Genomic DNA, 20,421 nt, shown 5'->3' with positions numbered 1-20,421 from the left:
GCCGACACTCTCACACCCCATCCTGTATGGGTTGGCACTGCACGCCGAGCGTAGTGCTACTCAGCGCTATGACTCACGGCCAATTCATTAAGGTTTGTCACGTAAACAGAACATGGCAATTCGTTACTCACCGAGCCCCTCTACGGCCGGTACTACACCTCCATATACGTGGTGTCCACGATGTGAGTACATCGCACGTCGTGCCTCTCCAGGGCCGGCATTACACAGTGACGTCCCCGATGTCACTACATGAGTAACGAATTGCCATGTTCTGTTTACGTGACAAACCTTGATGAATTGGCCGTGTCGGATGGTGGCGGGTTTAACGACACATTTATATTTACGCGATGTAACCCAAACCCAAAAAAAATCTGTATTATGGGTGCCCGTCTGAGTAGGGATAAGGTGCAGCCCCAAAATGCCTCTTGGCTGATTAGGCCTTCACAGAGGGGGGCCCTGAATTGTCTCCTGGAGGAGGTTGAAGGTTCTTGGCGTGGCTCGACCGCGCTCGACAAACGTCTTGGGAGAACGTGGGAATTACCTGGTGCACCCAGCACTTAAGACTGCTCGCTAGACAGCGGCGGAGGGGATTTAAGGATCCATAATAATCAAAGTTTTTGCAGTTAGATCGTGTGAATATAAATGTGTCGTTAAACCCGCCACCACCCGACGCAGCCAATTAGTTAAGGGTTGTCATGTAAACAAAACATGCCAATTCGTTACGAGTACAGCACACCGGTGTGTTGGAGAGTGAAGCCCACGACATTTACAATTCTAGTATGTTTCGCCATTAATTACAACGAACATCATCAGGCGACAGCCAGAGTTGAGAAGCTTCTGCGTAGTTTCAACTGCGGGAGCAGGACGATCGGATCGCACCAGCGGCCTCTGCATTGCAAGTCCACTCACTTGGTGCTATCCCCTTATACGACAGCACCTCTAATACGCAGAATCTGAAGAGGCAATTCTGGTCCACGCGGAGCTCGGGAAAGCGTTAGACCCCGGGCCAGGGTGCACACGTGGGTGAGGGTTAGACCCCGGGCCAGGGTGCACACGTGGGTGAGGGTTAGACCCCGGGCCAGGGTGCACACGGGGGTGAGGGTTAGACCCCGGGTGAGGGTGCACACGTGGGTGAGGGTTAGACTCCGGGCCAGGGTGCACACGTGGGTGAGGGTTAGACCCCGGGTGAGGGTGCACACGTGGGTGAGGGTTAGACCCCGGGTGAGGGTGCACACGGGGGTGAGGGTTAGACCCCGGGCCAGGGTACACACGTGGTTGAGGGTTAGACCCCGGGCCAGGGTGCACACGTGGGTGAGGGTTAGACCCCGGGCCAGGGTACACACGTGGGTGAGGGTTAGACCCCGGGCCAGGGTGCACACGTGGATGAGGGTTAGACCCCGGGCCAGGGTGCACACGGGGGTGAGGGTTAGACCCCGGGCCAGGGTACACACGTGTGTGAGGGTTAGACCCCGGGCCAGGGTGCACACGGGGGTGAGGGTTAGACTCCGGGCCAGGGTGCACACGTGGGTGAGGGTTAGACCCCAGGCCAGGGTGCACACGTGGGTGAGGGTTAGACCCCGGGCCAGGGTGCACACGTGGGTGAGGGTTAGACCCCGGGCCAGGGTGCACACGTGGGTGAGGGTTAGACCCCGGGCCAGGGTACACACGTGGGTGAGGGTTAGACCCCGGGCCAGGGTGCACACGTGGGTGAGGGTTAGACCCCGGGTGAGGGTTAGACTCCGGGCCAGGGTGCACACGTGGGTGAGGGTTAGACCCCGTGTGAGGGTTAGACTCCGGGTCAGGGTGCACACGTGGGTGAGGGTTAGACCCCGGGCCAGGGTACACACGTGGGTGAGGGTTAGACCCCGGGTGAGGGTTAGACTCCGGGTCAGGGTGCACACGTGGGTGAGGGTTAGACCCCGGGTGAGGGTTAGACTCCGGGTCAGGGTGCACACGTGGGTGAGGGTTAGACCCCGGGTGAGGGTTAGACTCCGGGCCAGGGTGCACACGTGGGTGAGGGTTAGACTCCGGGTCAGGGTGCACACGTGGGTGAGGGTTAGACCCCGTGTGAGGGTTAGACTCCGGGTCAGGGTGCACACGGGGGTCTCGCCGCCCCGCCCCCTCGCTTGCCTCGCCCCGCCCCCTCGCCCCCCGCCCCCTTCTCCCCCTCCCTCGACCCCCGCCCGCCCAACTTGCCCGGCGCGCGGAGCGCGGGAAAACGGCGCGCGTCCTCCGCCGCTCTCGGCCAATGGGGCGCGGCGCTCTAAAGACGCCCGCCGCTCATTGGGGCGCCGTCGGACCAACGGGAGGTGTCGCGGGCCGGTGGCGTCACGCGGCCGTCGGCGTCACGCGGCCGGCGGCCAATGGGAGCGCGGTTTACTCGCGCGCCGCCAAATACCGATTTGACGCGCGGCCGCCGCCTCCCGCCGTGGGCAGCGGCGCTCAGAGACCGGGGAAGCCACGGCGGGGGGGTGGGAAAGGCCGAGGGGGATACCCACGGCGGGGGGGGGATACCAGGCGGGGACCGCGGGAGCACGGCCGTTCTGCGCGGGCGGGCGGGCGGGGGGGACCGCGGCGGACTGCAAGCGGCTGCCGCCCGAAGGGGCCACCCCACAACCTCCCCCCACCGCCGCACTAGCTCAGGTGCCGCCCGCGCTGCGAGTGGCGCGCCGAGGAGGTTGGGAGGGCAGCACGAGGCCTGGCGCGGGGGTCACAAAAGGAGCGCAGCTACATCATCAGCATCATCATCACCACCATCATCATCATCACCACCATCATCAGCAGCGGCATCGTTTGTATCGGGATCATCAAGGGCAACAGCGGGCCTCTACTGGACTTCAGCATCAGCGGTGATTGTTGAGGGGCATCGATGTTACTCGCCCATCGTGTAAACCATCCATCTCGAGTTGAGCAGCAACTTCCACCACCGCCGTCGTCGTCGTCGTGATCAACTAAATGTACTTCGGCAGCATCGGTGGCAGCATTCGATACCATCGCTAAAGGCGGGAACGGCAGCGTCGCTATCCTAGCAGCCGTGTGGCGGACCACGATTTGCATCGTGAGACATCAGCAGAATTCACAACTTTTACATCGCTATCAGCAGCAACTTAAGCAGCGCTCTACCACGTCAGTGGCGCGACTTCCAACAGCGCTAACATCGACGGTTTGAACCTCAACATCCATATCACGTCGTAAAATGTTGTTGTAATTAACATGATCCACAGTATCCGCAACATAATCAACAACCGTGAATGCAGATATTAACCAGCAGAATCGTAGTAAACATCGTCACGTCTTTATTATCGATAAACTCACTAATATCATCCACATCACTGCAAAGTAATTTGCATATATAGTGACTGCGACCCATTTATTATCGGCATCGTCTTTCGCAACATCATCGTGAAACCGTAGTGCCATTAAAACACCATCGCTCGCATCGTCCTCGACAACCATCATCTGCAGCATCACGATCAACATCATCGCCAACGTCGTCAACGTCGTCTTCGGCATCTTAATTACGAGGGGATTCCTCTTCTTTACCCAGCCGCCAGCGCCATGCCACCACCACCGTCGTCTCCGCCATCACCGCCAAACCGCTTTAATGAGCCTCATTCAAAACATCGCCTCGACACACTTCATCGTTCACCATCACCACCACCATCATCATCTTCTTCTCCCATCGCCCCCCCCATTCCCACGTGGGGACCCCCATTGGCCCTCGTCTCCTCCATCTTATTCCTCGTCTCGTTTCGCAATCTCCTCTTCTTCCCCCGGTCCCCTTTGCTGCTCTAATTCCCTCGTCTTTCTGTCCCCCGTACCTTCGTGGCCTCCCCTATCCCCTCGTCTCCCCCCCCCCCCAACCTCGTCTCCCTCCCCCAACCTCGTCTTCCCCCCCCTCCAACCTCGTCTCCCCCCCAACCTCGTCTCCCCCCCCCAACCTCGTCTCCCCCCCCCCCAACCTCGTCTCCCCCCCCCAACCTCGTCTCCCTGACCCCCGGTGTCGTCCTATCCCCTCGTTTCCCCCCCCAACCACGTCTCCCCCCCCATCTCGTCTCCCCCCCCAACCTCGTCTCCCCCCCCAACCTCGTCTCCCTGACCCCCGGTGTCGTCCTATCCCCTCGTCTCCCGCCTCCGTCCTGTCGCCGCTCTTGTCAAATGGCGGCGCCTAGAGGGCCCGGGTCCCAGTGTTGTTGCTAAGCGAAGGAGGCCCCTTAATCATCCTGAATGAACCCCTTATCCCTCCTAGACAAGGGGGTAAAGGGGGTCTTCATTCGCAGAAAAGGGGATCCCTGTGTAGTTCAAAAGCGGGTGCAGTGAGTCATGAACTTACGGGGACCTGGGTGATGTGATGTGCTGGGTGTGCGATGTGATTTGCTGAGTGCTGTGATGATGTACTGTTTGATGTGCTGGATCTGCAATCTAGTTTGTATGTGATGTGCTTGGGAGTGTGATGTGGTGTGCTGGGAGTGTGATGTGCTGGGTGTGCAATCTATTTGATATGTGATGTGCTTGAATATGTAATGTGGTGTGATCGGAGCTGTAGTGTGTGCTGGGTGTAGGGGTGTGGTGAGTGCTTGGTGCAGGAGTGTGGTGTGGTGAGTGGTGGGTGCAGGAGTGTGCTTGGTGTGGTGAGTGCTGGGTGTGGTGAGTACAGGAGTGTGTTTGGTGTGGTGGGTGCAGGCGTGTGCTTGGTGTGGTGAGTGCAGGAGTGTGCTTTGTGTGGTGAGTGCTGGGTGTGGTGAGTGCTGGGTGTGGATGAGTGCAGGAGTGTGTTTGGTGTGGTGAGTGCTGGGTGCAGGAGTGTGCTTGGTGTGGTGAGTGCTGGGTGCAGGAGTGTTCTGGGTGTGGTGAGTGCAGGGCGCAGGAGTGTGCTAGGTGTGGTGAGTGCAGGGTGCAGGAGTGTGTTTGGTGTGGTGAGTGCAGGAGTGTGTTTGGTGTGGTGAGTGCAGGAGTGTGCTTGGTGTGGTGAGTACAGGAGTGTGCTTTGTGTGGTGAATGCTGGGTGCAGGAGTGTGTTTGGTGTGGTGAGTGCAGGAGTGTGCTTGGTGTGGTGAGTGCTGGGTGCAGGAGTGTGTTCGGTGTGGTGAGTACAGGAGTGTGCTTGGCTGAATACTCCACGGAGGAAGTGCGAGGCAGGGCGAGTATGCAATCTGTTTCCGTGACACTAAACCCAAGTTGACCACCAACCTTTACCTCGGAGCAGAACCCTAAAATACTTAGTTTAATAACACTGATAAAAACAAAATTGTTCCTGGGTAGTACAGTATTTTCTAATTACTTATGCCTCAAGTACAGAAAATTGCTATTATTCCCCACAAACTTTGCTTTTATGATCAGGACTGTGATATTTTGAAATTTACCTATTTTGAATGAGAAAACGTGTGCATTTGTTTCATTCCTTCACATAAAGTCCTGGTCACAAACGTGGGGAATAATAGCCATTTTCTATATTTTGAGGCATAAGCAACTCGAAAATAACACTACCCAGGAACAAAAATCGTGTTACATAGTGTAATTCACGGACACACGTTGTGGTGGTTTACACATGTCAGCCACAAGTGTGTGTGTGTGCGGTGTCTCTTCAAAAGTACACGTAGTTCCACAACCTTCATTGACGGTCATTAAAAGCACTTGTGGAATGCGCGTAGTACCGGTTGAGGACTGTGAGCGCGTAAAAATCCCACAACAGAAAAAAGCCGTTTGATTCTGTGCGTGCGAGGAGGCCGTTTGTCCACATTGCTCAATGCCTGCGTTCACCTTCGCCTTGTGGCGGAGGCAGCGGGATAGCCCAGGGGTTTGTGAAGAAAGGGAAGATCAACACAGAAAACGAGAGACCGATGTTGACTGCAGGAACCTACGCAAGAAATTCTCCCCTCGCTTGGCGTGTAAATGATTTGGGCCCCCATATAATCTGTGCAGGATACGAACCCTTGGGCACTGTTGTGAGAAGGTGTCTCTTGCTTTACAACCGTGGTGGTCACACGGCTACCACGACGGTGAATGATTGAGCAGACGTAACACACCAAGAAACGATGCTGAAATGCACCCAAAGAAGCACGGATAGCTGCGTGCGTGGAATTACACTGAGAGACAGAAAAGGGAAGACTTTGGTTAGAGAGTGGGCAGATTAAATATGTAATTTTGACTGCTAGGAAAAGTAGTTGGACCTGGGCAGGACGAGTCACCGCTAGAGGGGACGATGGCCGGTGGTCGAGACTAAGGGCAGAATGGCAGCCAAAGGAAAACGCGCCCGAGACAGTACGCCCACCCGCAGCAAATATGGAACGATGAAATCTGAGCGCGTGCCAGTGCTAGGTGGATTTTGTTGCATTGCCGAACCGAGAGGAGATGATGCCGCTTACGGAGGTCTTCATCCAGCAGTGAATTGAGCATGGCTGATGATGGAAACAAGGCACAGGAGTCTTGTTTCGTTACTTTACTGAAATCCACGCGGCTCTGGCACACCTCGTGCTGAGCATTGCTCACACCTGCAACACGTGCGTGCGGTGTTGCTCGCTGCCTCGATACCGACACGATCGGAGTGAAGTTTAACCCGAGCCCTTTCCCTGGTTTCGTTTCTCCGCAGGACGATGGCTATGGAGAGACCGAGGCACCCGCTGTAAATCGATCGATGTCTGAAGACAAACGGCGCCGTGACATTTTGCAAGCGCGCGGTGGCATCCTACTGCGGCAACATGTCCAAAGATGTGAGCTACTCGGCGACGGCTGTGCCCCCCTCCACCCCTGGTGGCGTTGTGGTGTGGAGGGGGGGCAGGGGGGGTCTCGGGGGGGAGGGGGTGTTAGGCATCTTGCCACCTTTCCCAGGGATTCCTTGCGGCTGCTGTGTTATCGTTAAGAAACCGTAGGCGGATGTATGCTTGGAACATTTCTCATCCCTTTCTAAGCACCGGCCCAAATTGGAGCAATTCCAAAGTGCAGCCGTGTGAGGAAGGAAATGGAAGAAGCGTTTTGACCTGCAAGTGTGGTGGTTGTCGAACACCGTGTGGATGAGTCCAAACAGTCGGTGTCTGGTAGACCGAGTACTCAACACAGTCGGAGGAAGCAATGAGTTAAGCTCATGGAAACAGAAACCATGGGAGTAGGGAAAGGTGAGTGACAAGGAGGCAAACGACCACAAGTGAACAAGTGACTTGAATGATTGAGTGCTGGCTCAATAACGTGACTTGGGGGAATTGTGGTGCAGTGGTGAGCGCACCGCGCTATGAAGCCACCGTCTTGTATTTGATTCCCAACCCCGGCCAGCGTCGATGGCGAGCGTCATTTGAAACGACCCGGCGCCCTCTCGTGACTTAACAACAACCGTAAATCACGTGGCAACGTATTCAGCAAATGCATTTACGACATTGTCAGTTGTGGAGAAGCCAAAATAACAACCTCCACATTTGGCAATAGCACTGCTGTAAAACAACAGTGGTCGCAAATGTGTACCAGACGTAAGGGTAAGCGGATGTGATCATACCATAGATTTTTTAAATGTTTGAGTGGAAATTGATGAGTGTTTCCACGTTGTTTCTCTTGGCCTATATATGTTGAAAATGTTTCGTACTGTCGGTAGCCAACCGTGCATGTCGGAAATGCGGGGGAAAGACAACAAACTAAACACATAAAGCAGTTCTAAAGAAATACATTTTTAATCTAGGTGATATTAAAATTGGAAAGCCTGGCCGTTAATTGTCTCTTGCTGTCCTCGGCCGCTCCGCAATGAGGCTACGTCTAAGACAGTCGCCGAGCTCACTCGCAAAGCCGACAAGACGCAAACCCCGCTGGAGCTTTCCTCGCATACGAAAAGTGAGTGGGCTTGGGCAGAGCACGTCACGGTCAGAAGGGACGATGGTGGCCGATGGTCAAGAATCGTATAACGGAGCGGCAGCCAAGGAATAGAACGTATGCCGAGAAGACAGCCACCTATAACATCGGCTCGGGTGGATTGTCACATCGCTAGAAAACGGGAGATGGCGGCGGCTTGGGGGAAGCCTTCATTCAGAAGTGGTTTGACCGTGGCGGATGGTGATGATGAGCACAGGGCACGAGAATAGAGAGAGCGCCCATGGAAGACGTTGCTTGCGGAGGTGCAGAGCGGACGTGCTTCAATCACAACCAGCTGATTTGTGAGGGGGCGAGGACCGGGAAAGGTGAGGGGAGGTCACGCCCAGAGCCTCCGACACGGTGATCCAACGGCCTCGTCATTAGAGCGAGCATGGGAGAGTGAGACGGGGGACGGCTCGCGTTAAACTTTTCAGGCGCCGTCTCCCGGGAATGGTTCCCTCGGTGGGCCTCCGTGGGAGCCTGCGCCCGCGCGTGCCCCCTTGCCTGGCCGCCCCCCCCCCCCCCCCCTGCACAAATGGTGAGATTACCTCGCCCGGCCTGGCTGCGATCATTGATGCGGTGTAATTGGTTTGAGCCCACGCCGCGTTCGCGGTGGTGTCGACGTGCCGCGGTGTCTCGGCTTATCGGCGCTTTGTGCGCTGTCTCCGTCTGGGGCGTGCGGCTCCCGCAGGCACGGCAGACGATTTGACTTGTGCACAGACGTCCAAAGACAAAGGCACTCGCAACCGTACACAGACCCACGCAGCAACACACATGCACAACCACAGTGGATGCAGGAGTCGTCTAAGCTCATTAAATCATACAAATCCAAAATTATATATATTTTTTACACATGCAATTCCATGCATATATCGCGAATCAATAGATATACGCATAGCTAAACATATAAGCAGTTCGTAATATTGCCTAAATTTTTTTTTCTCATTTACACAACATAGCTCGACTCGGACCTATGCTGTCCCTTCCTGATGCTGAGAGGCTGGTGCATGCCTTCATTTCATCTAGGTTGGATTACTGCAATGTCTTGCTTACTGACGTTTCTTAAAGTGTTTTAAATAGATATAATTGATAAAAGTGTTTTAAATAGATATTAAAAACTCAGCTGCCTGGGTTTTAACCAGTTCTAAGTCGTGTGACCATATCACTCTCCTATTCTTTCATCGCCACACTGGCTCCCTATAAAGTACAGTCAACTTCAGGATTCTGCTTCTCAGATTTAAGGCCTTGAATGAGCTGGCCCCTGAAACATCTCACCGATCTGCTCGAGTTTTATATACACCACTGCACAAAACTGGTCTACTCATTATTTCATTCGGGATCCTGAGTGTTTCACTTTATAAATCACTGTCTTAAAACTCACCAATTTGTACTGCAGGCTTTCTTCGTAACTTAAGATTTTTTAAAATCTCTGATTAGATTACTCTGTAATTATAAGTATTCCTTTTTATGCTAGTAATTGTATTGTAATTTCGAGTGTAGTTATTGACATTTCGAGTGGATGGTAGTTATTGACATTGTTATCAGCCTTCTATTCATACTCAGCGTTCTCTTTCACTTTGTATCTATACGTGTAAGTGTGGTTTTATTTTTGCGTACAGTGCGTTGAGATCATTCAATATGAAAGGCGCTTTTTAAAAGAGGTTATTTCATTTATCCAGAAAAGCCTCCTTGAGTCTCAAGACATTTACAAAGCTTCTGTATTGGAGTGTTTGGCCAATTCCATTCTATGAAGCTTGACTTTTTGGCTCAAAGCATAGTGCTTGGCGAAAACTCACACGAGAGGGGGTGATACTCAATACCACCAACGGCTGGCCACCTCATAGCCCCACTCCTACAACGCCTGGCAAGCCCTGGTGGTCACCCATCCAAGTGCTAACTAGGCTCAATCACACTTAAGTTCTCCTGTCTGAGGATATTTAGGGCGTTGCGGGTTACTTGATGGTCGTATGTTGGCGTGCACGCAAACTAACACCGTTAGGTTGTTTCCGGCTCTCACCGCAGCCCGCAGATGTCATTGCTGGATGTTTGCTGTGGCCGGGCGGGAAATGAGCACAAGTAAAACTTAAGGTTTGCGTTTCATCGGCATCAAGCGATTGACCGCATCACGTTTAGCATGGAAACCTCGAGGCCCAGGACTTCCCGTATACCCCCACCGTGGTAATGCCACACGTGTGAGCGGCCGTAAAAATTCACTGGGCACACGAGGTTCAAGGTACTGGACCGCCACACGGGAGTAAAGCTGTGACCCATAGTGCCACTGATCCGGGGAGACGCCGAGGCATCGAAGCCTCGTTGGAGGGAGATGGCATCGCCTCAGCCGAGCAAGGCCGCGACGTGGCGAGCAAGCGCCGGTGATCGCGCAGGGCAGTGGGAAATCGAACGGCAGCGCGGTGGCACCACCTTGTAAGTTGTTGTAGCTCTCCGTGCCACGTGGTTAGGGGTCGTGCGGCGTGTGCTTCGGTTCCTGCATAAGCTCCCAGCACGCAGAGAGAATCGTTGGACGCCGTGACTAACAACGCGCAGGAACACGCAAGAACACAGCAGGAGAGCCCAAGGTGTGGAGCCTTAACCGCTGGCTGGGCTTGTAGTGACAATGAAATCGGTCCATTGACTATAACAAATTATTAACTCTAGATTTGAAGCTTTCGTGACTGCAAGGATTCATACTCTTTGTTTTTTTCAGTAAAGTCACGTAGGTTAAAATAACGCCTATGATACTCGCATTGAGCCCTTCGCGTAAGAGTCGTTTGTCCTGTCCCTGCAGCCACAAGAGGCTCTACATTGACCACGTAAAAAAAACCTACCACTATGTAACACGATTTTTGTTTCTGGGTAGTAAGTGTTATTTTCTAATTGCTTACGCCTTAAAAGTATAGAAAATGGCTATTATTCCCCATCATGTCTTGTTACTCCGAATTACGACAAATCAGTGAATCACGACGATGAGTACAAGCTTGTATCGCCATCGCTCGTCACGTGTGCAGAGGATGAATTCGGCAGCTGCGATCGTCCCTAATTGGGTTGATGGAGACCATGGCCTTGATTGGGATGCTGGCTGGTTCCCACGGGGAGCCTGGTCAGTGGCAGTAATGAGGCTTCCGCCAGACGGAGCAGTCTGCCAGACTTGAGCGGCCCTATTTCAGCACGTGGATCACACCCCCCCCCCCCCCACGTCTTGTACGAAGATAGTTGTACTTATTTAACAACTTTTTGCGTTATCTGACCTAACGAGCATCGCACTTTAGGGTTGGTCGCCGCATGCATCTGTGCCGGTTGGCACGCTGCTCTCCAAACCTGGTGACCTGAGTTCGTGCCCGAGCCACGGCTAACATCAGTGGCGAGTGATATCGGAACTGTCCTGGTTCTACATTCCCCTGTGCCCTACACCGACCCGCACTGACCAGCCTGGTGGTGTACAGCGACAAGAATCCCTGTGACCGACACGCTGTGGCAAGGCCTTCATCCGGCAGCGGATTGACAAAGGGGCTGTAGATGAAGATCTTTGAAATATTTTGTGGTGATGGTTGCGTTGTTGTCGTTTGACTGGTCCAGGTCAGTTTCTTTGACAAGAATGGGGAACTGAAAAACTTCGTGGAGAATCTGAGCCCAACCAAGGGTGAGTGAGGCACCGTCGTTGGCTGCCCCCCATCCCACCCCTGCGTCCCTCTCGTGCCTTTGCGTGCTGAAGTGGTGACAATGCGCCCCGTGTACCTCTCCCACAAAAACCGAACGCGCCTGTCGGTGGAGACCTTGCGCGTGTGAACGGCTCGTACGTATGTTGAACTTCCGCACCATTCCTACAACCGCGCTAATCGGAGGTGCGGGTGGAAGTTCAACAAACTAAACACAAAATGCAGTTCTAAAGAAAAAAACATTTCAATTTAGATTTAAAAGTGCATCGCTCCAGTGGCCTAATTTTGGCTCGTGCTACAACAACAGGGCTCCTTTGCTGCGTAGACATTTGTCTCGGTGTGCTGCGAGGCGGCCAGGCAACGGCGAAATAACGAAATATTATAGAATCCATGTGTCCGGAGTTTTGAACGTTCCCTCGTATGCTTGGGGGGGTTCTCCGTTTAGCTCCCATGTCTCAAACAACGTTCACCGGTGGGCCTTCTTATGAGTCGTGGGACTCTGCGAGGCTTTCCTGGGTAAATCAAGGGTCTCGTTTTTCTGAGCTGATTATATAGAAACCGATTGCACGAGATTCAAGGAGCCCAATCGAGATTCAAGGAGCCCAATCACTTCGCAGTGAGAACAGCGTATGCGTGGCAGTGTACGTAGTGGGGGGGCAGGGTGGTGGGGTTTGTGCTTAACAATTCCAGGAGGGCGTTTACATCTGTACTTGACAATAGAGGCAATCTGAGATTATAATTGGCACCAGGGTCACCAAGGTGACCCATTATTGCCTCCCTTTGTTGGCAGCTGAGTGCACCGAGCCTCTGCGAGTGACCGCGCTGTGCCCCTACGCAGTCGCCGGGAGCCACAGCCACGCTCGGGGGGGGGGGTGTTCTTGAAGAAAAGGAGCAATATACAAACACAACTAGTTATGCCTCTGGGCTGTTCTATGGTTTTCATGGTTCGAGGATGTGATGCAAGTCAAGAATTTATTATTTGCCTCATAGTTGTCTCCTTTGTATATTTGTCTCCAGCAGCCTATACTTAACAGAATATAATTCGCTTGTGTTTTGTGGGAATAATACGTTCTGTGAGCCTAAATAATCGTTTTTTTATTGATTGTTGCTGCTGGCGGTAGACAGAGACGGTGGCGAAGCAATTTTAAGAAACTTGCACCGTTGTTTCAACTGGCATGCCGTATGATGACTGCACAGCAGTTAGAGCCCACAATAAGAGTGACCAGGCAACAACTCCGAATGCACCTTGGGGAGCGACTGGGAAGGAGGGAGGTGTTAAACACAGGAAAGACGCTGTGCTATGCCCCTGACGGGGAATGCCGTGCTGAAAAGACCAAGTGCTCTTGGGACATGAAGGGAATGCTGAAACGTTAACAATGTGCAGCCAATTGCAGCAAGTTTGGCCAAGAGGTTTCAACGCGCGTACGTGCATTGCGGAGGCGAGAGGAAATGTCAAAATTACGCCGTAGCTTGAATCCAGGGCGTTCGAGACGTGGTGCTGGACAGGGATGGAACTGCGCTGAGCAACGCACGCGTGAGGCGACTCGTAAAAGCGTCGACGATCCACACTCGTCAGGGCCGTTCTCCCCCCCCACCTCCGAACGACCTCAGTGGCACCGCGAGGTTGTTTCGTTACCGGTCACCCGGCATGACGAGCGCATGCGAGTGGTGCCGGGCGGGCCGGAGCTGCTCACTACACGACGGGGGACTTTTGTAAGACGTGTGACGGTGGGGGTTCCCTTGCAGGTGGCTTGCTGCTTGTGACGAGTGCAGTGGGCAGCCCCAAGGCTCAGCTCATTGGCGGCAGCCTGGCCTCCCAGTCCAGTTCGCACTCGCCTATGGTTAGCCAGCACCCTTTGGCACCATCACGGCACCCTGCTGCACAACTGCACCTTGCAGGACCACCACACCCTGTTGCACCACGGCACCCTAAACTACCAAGGCACCCTGCACACCACGGCACCCTGCTGCACCACTGCACCCTGCACCACAACCGCACCCTACAGGATCACCACACCCTGCTGAACCACTCACCCTGAACTACAACGGCACCCTGCTCCACCACCGCACACTGCTCCACGACCGTGCCCTGCACCACCACCGCACGCTGCACCACCACCGCACCCTGCACCACCACCGCACCCTGCACCACCACCGCACCCTGCACCACCACCGCACCCTGCAGAACCACCGCACGCTGCACCACCACAGCACGCTGCTGCACAATGGCACACTGCTGAACGACCACACGCTGCTGCACCATCACCACTGCACCCTGCGGCACTACCTCACCCTGCACCACCACCACCACACCCTGCAGCACCCACCGCACCCTCCTGCACCACCGCACACTGCACGGCCGCACGCTGCACTACCACCTTCACCCTGCACCACCACGTGGAAACCTCGAGGCCCAGGGCTTCCCGTGTACACCCCCACCGCGATAATGCGACGTGTGTGAGTGGTCGTAAAAAATTAACTGTGCAAACAAGGTTCACGGTACCGGTCCGCCGCACAGGAGTAAAGCTTTGACCTCCTTGCCTCCATAATCCCGGTCTCCGTCACCCTGACAACATCCATCCCTGCCTCCAGTGTCTGCCAGTCTCCCTGCCATCGTGCCACCCATTCTCCCTGTAAACCCTCTGCCCCCTTGTCTGCCTCCCTGCTGCCATGCCTCCTTTGCTCTTTATTTCCAGGCCTCCTTAAAAACTGCCGCTAAAGCCTTGTAAAGTAAGCAAGTCTTCCGAAGCGAGTTGATTCTAAAACCCTCGTTTTGAATGTCGAGTGTGGACACTGTAGAGAGCTTGTGTGCGTGCTTGTTGACTGGCGCCCCCCCCACACCCCTGTCCTTGCCCAGATGCTGGGCACCCCCCAACGCACAGCGATGACGGGTACCATCCTGCTGGGCAACCCCAACACCCCTGGCATGCTCGGCGCCACGCAGGGTGGCGCAGCCCTCAACGACCATTCCCCGGCGTGGTCCGGGTGAGTGTTCCTCACTCGCTGGCTCACTCGCTGGTGTTGTTGTTAACCATGACGGCTATTCCTGCACGTGCATCAATTCTGCAATGCTTTCCGACTCGCGTTTGTCATTAGATGTATTTAATTAGCGGTAATGACGATGCGTTTCGAGCCGCGCGATGAGATGAGATCATGCGGCGCGTGACGTTGGGGAGGGGGGGGGTTGTAGCACAATTGTGACATCGGTAGGACGGGTAACGCAGCAGCACGAGTCTCGTCTGCTTGGCACGTGCACCAACGTGGATCTGTTCAGTGCTGGGGTTTTTTTTTGCGTCGACGTTTTGAGCACTACTGGCGAGCCGGGGTTACGTACGGCTCCTTCCCGACACCCACAGGAAGGGAGTTTCTAAAAGTTTGCGTGATCCACTAACCCTCACTGCCTTCACAGTGCTGGCTTGCATGCGCATGTACAGCCGCCACCACGATTACCCTGAAACGGGGTGGACAGGGGAGGGTTGGAGGTTTGTCATACCGATTGGTCTCACACTGCAGTGCAACCCAGACACGACCAGCAGGTGGCAGTACTGCATCGTGATATACCCTTGCGTGTGTGCGTGGCTTTTCGCTTACCCGCTCATTAAAGATTTGGCCAAATGTGCCAATACGGAATCCTCCTGCGGGGAAGTTGTACAGATTTTTACGTGGGGCGGGGGGGAGGGGGACACAGACATATATTTTCTGTTTATCTTTCCATGAATCATTGTCAATAAGACGAGCTGTGGCACACGCGTATAAATCGGTGAAATATCAGCACTCGCGGACACCACGAGGTGTCGTGCATGTGCGGCGTGCCGTGGCGACCCCCGGCCATGGAGGGGGGTGAGGGAGACAGAGGAGGAGCAAGCATACTCTTTGGTTCTATTCGGTAAAGTCACGTAAAATAACAACAAAAAATAAAAAAATTCACGACGTTTCGGCCACAACACAAGTGGCCTTCATCAGGTGAAGGGACCAGACTGTCTTGAGGACAAAAAATAGCATTTAAATGCTTAGCATTTAAATGCTAATTTTCTATGCTAATTCCTTCGTCAAGGCGCTATGCTTCCTCTCACACAGCTTAAAGGTCGCGGTCTGAGCTTGGCTGTGTTTCACTCCAGCGCTGTCCTCTAGACAGTCTGGTCCCTTCACCTGATGAAGGCCACTTGTGTTGTGGCCGAAACGTCGTGAAATTTTTTGTTGTTTTTTTACGTGACTTTACCGAATAGAACCAAAGAGTATGGATCCTTCCAGTCACGAAAGCTTTAAATCTAGAAGCGGAGCAAGCAGCTGCTAGCCCCGTTAGCCCCGCATGCACTCTCTGGACAGCCAAGGGAGCCGTGATACCCGAGCTCAGACAGCAGGGCGCGCTGCTCAGAATCTTTATTTAGACTGGAGCAATCCGAAGAGCCATGAAGCACTTTTTCACAGATGTCTAGTAGGTTCCCCACAGCCGTGCCGGTTGCTGTGCACCCAGTTGGGGGCGGGGAGCAGGAGAGGAGCAGTTAGGGTTGGGGGGATGATGTATGATGTTCCGGAGAATTAAACTATCTTGTCGGGTGACAGTGGCAGCAACACTTTTGTTTGCATAGTCTGTTTGCTGTGGCTAATTCCTGTTCCTGCCCGCAGGCAGCAACTAGTCTTGCCTGTAAACACGAAAGAGGCCTCCGTGCGTTGCAAAGGGGATGTGGAACCTCGTCTCGGTGTTGCCAAACTTTCCGTAGTGACGAGTGGCTGAGTCGACACCCAGCCCGGTGGCCAGTAACCTCTACATGCGCACAAACACACATTGCGGTAAATGTTGTTTTGCATTTAATTTGGCTTAATTCCAGCTCTTGAGAATTAAAGATCAGTTTAACACGAAGAATTAAATATATCAGTTTGATGGTCGTGTGGAAACATTGCTGTCGGTGGTGGGCCAGGTGTTCGGAAAGTGGCTCCCTCCACCGTGCAGAGCATAAGTCACTTGAAGGGCGACAGATCAGAGGTACTTCTGTGATATCCACTTCTGTGGATCGTCTTCTGACACGAAGGGTTGTGCTGCTCTCATGATGCGATGCCTATAGCACAATTAGAATAAAATTTTGGAAAAGGATTTATAAAACAATTTTAAGGATATGCAGTTTAAAGCCACACAATACAGTGGAACCATGAAGTTTGATGTCCCTGGCAGGACCAGCTGGGAGTCCCCTCCTCTGTGTAGAAAGAGCCCTTTGTTTGTAGATTGGGTGGCTATAAAAGGCAGCGACGGGGAGAAATCCAGCTGGGATTGGAGTGGAGGAGAGGTCTCCTCTCCTGATAAGGACTCGCTCGCTAGTTTCACCCGGTGGCGACGCTTTGTGTTTGGCCTGGCACAAGGCCAAGCCCCAAGTAAACTCGGCCACGCGCTGCGCTCGCAGCCAGCATTGATGCTGCTGCTCCCTTCCAGTATTTTCATTCATGGGAGAGACAACCCCAAAAACAAACAGCGTCTACTTATATTTTGGTGGCTCGGTGGTGGCACATTGATTACACTCGTTTGTTGTCCTTCCCCCCCCCCGCCCCTCTGATCAGCATGGTTGGCTACATACGGTGCGAAAGAAGTTCAACATACATACTTGTGTTTCACAGCAAGAAGGGTTCCTGTCGTATTTAAAAAAAAAACTGTAAACAATGACTGTACATGAAAACCGTTCACATTAATTTGGCCAAATTCCAACCCTGAGAATAAAAAAATATCAGTTTGACTGTCATGTGATGAACATTACTGCCAGTAGCAGAGCAGGTGGGAAAGTGCTGCTCTCTACTGTGCTGACCAGAAGCCACTTGAAGGGATTTTAGAGGTGGTTCCAGGATATCCGCTTCCCCGGGGCCTTCAACACGGAGGGCTTCCACTAGTCTGCGAGAGTTCCTGTGATGCCGATAGCACGGTCGGGGGTGTGCGCGCCGGCGGGTATGCCTGGCGCAGTTGAACCGCACACAGGAGCTGGCTGCCACCCCTTGTGTGCCCGGGTGCCATAAGGTGCCTGCGAGGCTGTCGGATAGCAGGCGGCTGAAACTGAAGCTCAACTATATTTTATTTTACCAGGTCGAGCCGCCTGAGCTATTTAGCTTTTTTTCAGAAGCGACCTGGCTATCACAAATTACCTCAACGGAGTGGCTTCTCACGTGGATATTTATAGCAGCCAAATACTCTTCAACGCATGTTGACTCTAAATGTGGAGGGAAAAACTGGAGGATCCAGAGAAAATCCACGAGACCACTGGGAGAGACACACGGAAACTCCAAATATACAGGTGTCGGGGTAGGGATCGAACCTACGACCTCCTGTATACCAGCCAAGGTCGTTAACATCTCGCCACCTCGGTGGTGGTGACGATGGAGCCGCCGATTGGGCAACGCAACCAATGTCGCCCCCCGCCCCACCCCGGGCTACAGCAACGCCCGTCTTGGGGTGGAGTGCGGGTCAATCCTCATATTAATCATTTTAATAAGATTACGTGCAGTAATAATTAAAAGAATCTGAGCAGCTGCGCTCAAATGCGGAATGGCAGATTAAAGGCGGCTAAGCGCTTTCGTTTCATTTCAGCGCCGGTAAAGCCACACGGCCGGGCCTTGCCGCCGTCAAAACGGTCGCGCTTTACAGTCGCCAGGGCCACCACGAGGCCGCAATGGGGGGGGCTGCGCTTGGAGAGGAAAACCTGCCGGGGAGCGGCCACACTCTCTCCGAAGGTCACCTTGAGCCCAGCGCGAGAACGGCGTCGAGTGCGGCCGGTTCTCGCGGGCTGTGGGGGGGGGGGGTGGTGCGTTAGGTTTCTCCCGTTGTGTGGTATTGCAGCGCGGAGTGTTAACACTTGCACAGGGGCGCTCCTTTCGGCCTGGCTTGTGTGCGTTACGGGTGGGTGGCTTGTGAGCGCGCGGCCCTGCATTACGTGCCGTGTACGCGCTGGAATTAGAATTTTTATCACGACGGCTCTGGCAGGCTTGCGGGGGTGACGTGTGTGGGCGATGATAGATAATGAGCGACCGGGCGAGTCTGATGGACCGAGGGTGACGAGTGATGGGTGAGGGTTGCATTGGGAAGGGCGGTACGATTGTGACGGGGGGGGGGGAGGTGATGTGGCCGTGGTGAGTGGATCAGGTGATAGCGGTGAGTGTGCCTTGTGATGCTATCAACATGAACCTCTCCCGCACAGAGACGCAACGTCCCGTGCTCTCTTATTCACCCGCACAGTGTGTCCGTGTCATGTGTACACAGTGTGCGCGCCATGTGTGCGCGGTGGTTGTGATAGCGCGCGGCGCTCCGTTATTAACGAGGGTGGCCGGGCCTCATTTATCTCCACGCCCGGATGCACACGGCCGATGCCTCGTGGGAGCGGGTGGCTGCCTGTGGGATGCGTGTGTGGGTGTTGCCCGCGGGGAGGAGGCAGCATGGCGCATTAGCTGTGGTGGCGACTGAGCAGCAGCATCACCGTACAACGCGCAGGGTGGTGGTGCGAACAGCCGACAGAGACGCGTAAAATGAACAAGGCACCGTTCCCCCCCCCCCTTGCCTTGCCTGCTTCTCACCTCCCTCTTGGAACAGTAAAGCCAAGCGTTGGGAGATGGGAGGGTTGAAGCGGCAAATCATCGCACGTATGCCACGCTCGCTTTACCTTGGCCTGAACTCTTTGGCAACGACTTGCGCAGCTCGTGTGCGTAACCTGGCGACGGCCGCCTTACAGCGTGGAGGTCACGCGAGGGGGTTCCAGTGTACCTTGGCCAGGTGGCTCAGCGGTCAGGGTGCTGAGCTGGCACTGCTGAGATCCTGGAGTCTGGGCGGCAGCTCGCCGCCTTTGATTAAACCGAGTGGATGGTCTCCGATTGTTGCTCCCTCGATATGCGGAACAAAGGTAACTTGAATGGATCTTCAAGGTAGCTCTGTGATATCCGCTTCCGTGGGCCGTTCTCTAGCCCGAAGGGGGTTGCGCTGTGAGATCAGATTGGATTCTTTGTATTGTGATCACGTGACGCCGATCGCGCGAACGGGAGAAATTTGTGGCCGGACTGGGCGGACGCGGTTTTCGTGCACTTGGCAACTTCTCCGTTGAGTCTTTTGGACCATTCGCGGGTATTTTGGCAATTGTGGAGGTGCACACATTGAGACTGGAGAACCGGAGAGGGGGAATTGCCCTGCTATGTCTCTTCACCGCCGTGCACGGGGAAGCGAGCGCCAGCGGCTTGGCACGGAGGCGGTTGTTTCCATGCCTTGGCAAAATCATCGACACCTCATTTGTGCCGGGGGCCTGAGTGCATCATTCATCGGTCTACTTATAGAAAGAAGCCTGGGTTAAAATGGCCCTCTATAGATCCGTGACGCGGAAGGGTATAAATAAAGATTCCATTCATTCGGGAGATAAAGTCGGGCTTTATGAACCTCCGAAGCCCTTACCTGGTTCCGTCTCTCACGTTACCTTTGCAGCGCCCGTATTTTCAGAGCTGAGTGCTCTTTTGTCTCGTCCATAAAATGAAACCAAGGACATAACATTTTCCTCGCGGGTTTTTTTTTTCCACGTGAAAAATAAACACGGCAGTGCGGGGTGGGGGGGGGTGAGGGTAGGGAGCACTGCCGCGGGAGAGACCCGGCCTACACCGGACGGAGCAGCCAAGTGCTGGCCACCGGCTCGAGCCAGCTGGGCCTGCATCCCAGCAGCATCCCACGGTGCACCCGCTCGCTCCCGCTGGTAATCCCGCCGGCGCCTGCTCGCGAGGAAGGGGCGTTAGCGCTGGGGGGGGGCAGGGTGTCGGTGGAGGTGGTGGCACCATGTCCGACAGCTCACCTTGTGGACCAGGTGCAACGGCTGTCCTTGGGCCCCAGAGAGATGATTCAGTGAAAATGTCACCCTGGGAAAATACAAGGGTGAGCTTTGTTTGTGTTAACATCACACAAGCCTATGGATTGGAATTCTTTGATAATAAAGCC

The 20,421-nt window shown here is 54.3% G+C and overlaps 2 protein-coding genes across 5 annotated transcripts in view; one reads left to right on the top strand and one right to left on the bottom strand.

Moving 5' to 3' along the window:
* Nucleotides 1–255: 255 nt before the first annotated feature.
* On the bottom strand, nt 256–2,994 carry LOC142931030 (uncharacterized). The gene is made up of 2 exons (XM_076074273.1): nt 2,962–2,994; nt 256–2,079 (listed from the first exon to the last, which is right to left on the bottom strand). Exons 1-2 carry the CDS (start codon nt 2,992–2,994, stop codon nt 940–942), a joined length of 1,173 nt encoding a protein of 390 aa, XP_075930388.1. The 3' UTR covers nt 256–939.
* LOC116952526 (transcription factor Dp-1-like) overlaps nt 2,502–20,421 on the top strand; it is a 35,052-nt gene continuing 17,132 nt past the window's right edge. Inside the window, exons 1-5 of one of the 4 annotated variants that reach the window (XM_032971939.2) lie at nt 2,502–2,643; nt 6,590–6,710; nt 11,404–11,467; nt 13,230–13,324; nt 14,341–14,468. In XM_032971939.2, coding sequence (XP_032827830.1) covers nt 6,699–6,710; nt 11,404–11,467; nt 13,230–13,324; nt 14,341–14,468 — 299 coding nt within the window. In that variant the 5' untranslated portion in view covers nt 2,502–2,643; nt 6,590–6,698. The other 3 variants (XM_032971940.2, XM_032971942.2, XM_032971941.2) reach the window with 3 other exon arrangements.

Source organism: Petromyzon marinus, chromosome 47, assembly GCF_048934315.1.
Source record: "Petromyzon marinus isolate PM22_M1 ecotype Great Lakes invasive population chromosome 47, UKy_Petmar_22M1.pri1.0, whole genome shotgun sequence".
NCBI lineage: Eukaryota > Metazoa > Chordata > Hyperoartia > Petromyzontiformes > Petromyzontidae > Petromyzon > Petromyzon marinus.
This window is presented reverse-complemented; position numbering and strand designations above follow the sequence as displayed.

What these genes read in the sequence shown, in the direction of transcription:
- LOC142931030 (XM_076074273.1), bottom strand. Translation starts at nt 2,994, where the DNA reads ATGGTATCGAATGCTGCCACCGATGCTGCCGAA. An exon ending in CTGCCACCGATGCTGCCGAA is followed by an intron (nt 2,080 to 2,961) that starts GTACATTTAGTT and finishes CCTGACCCGGAG; the next exon opens with TCTAACCCTCACACGGGGTC.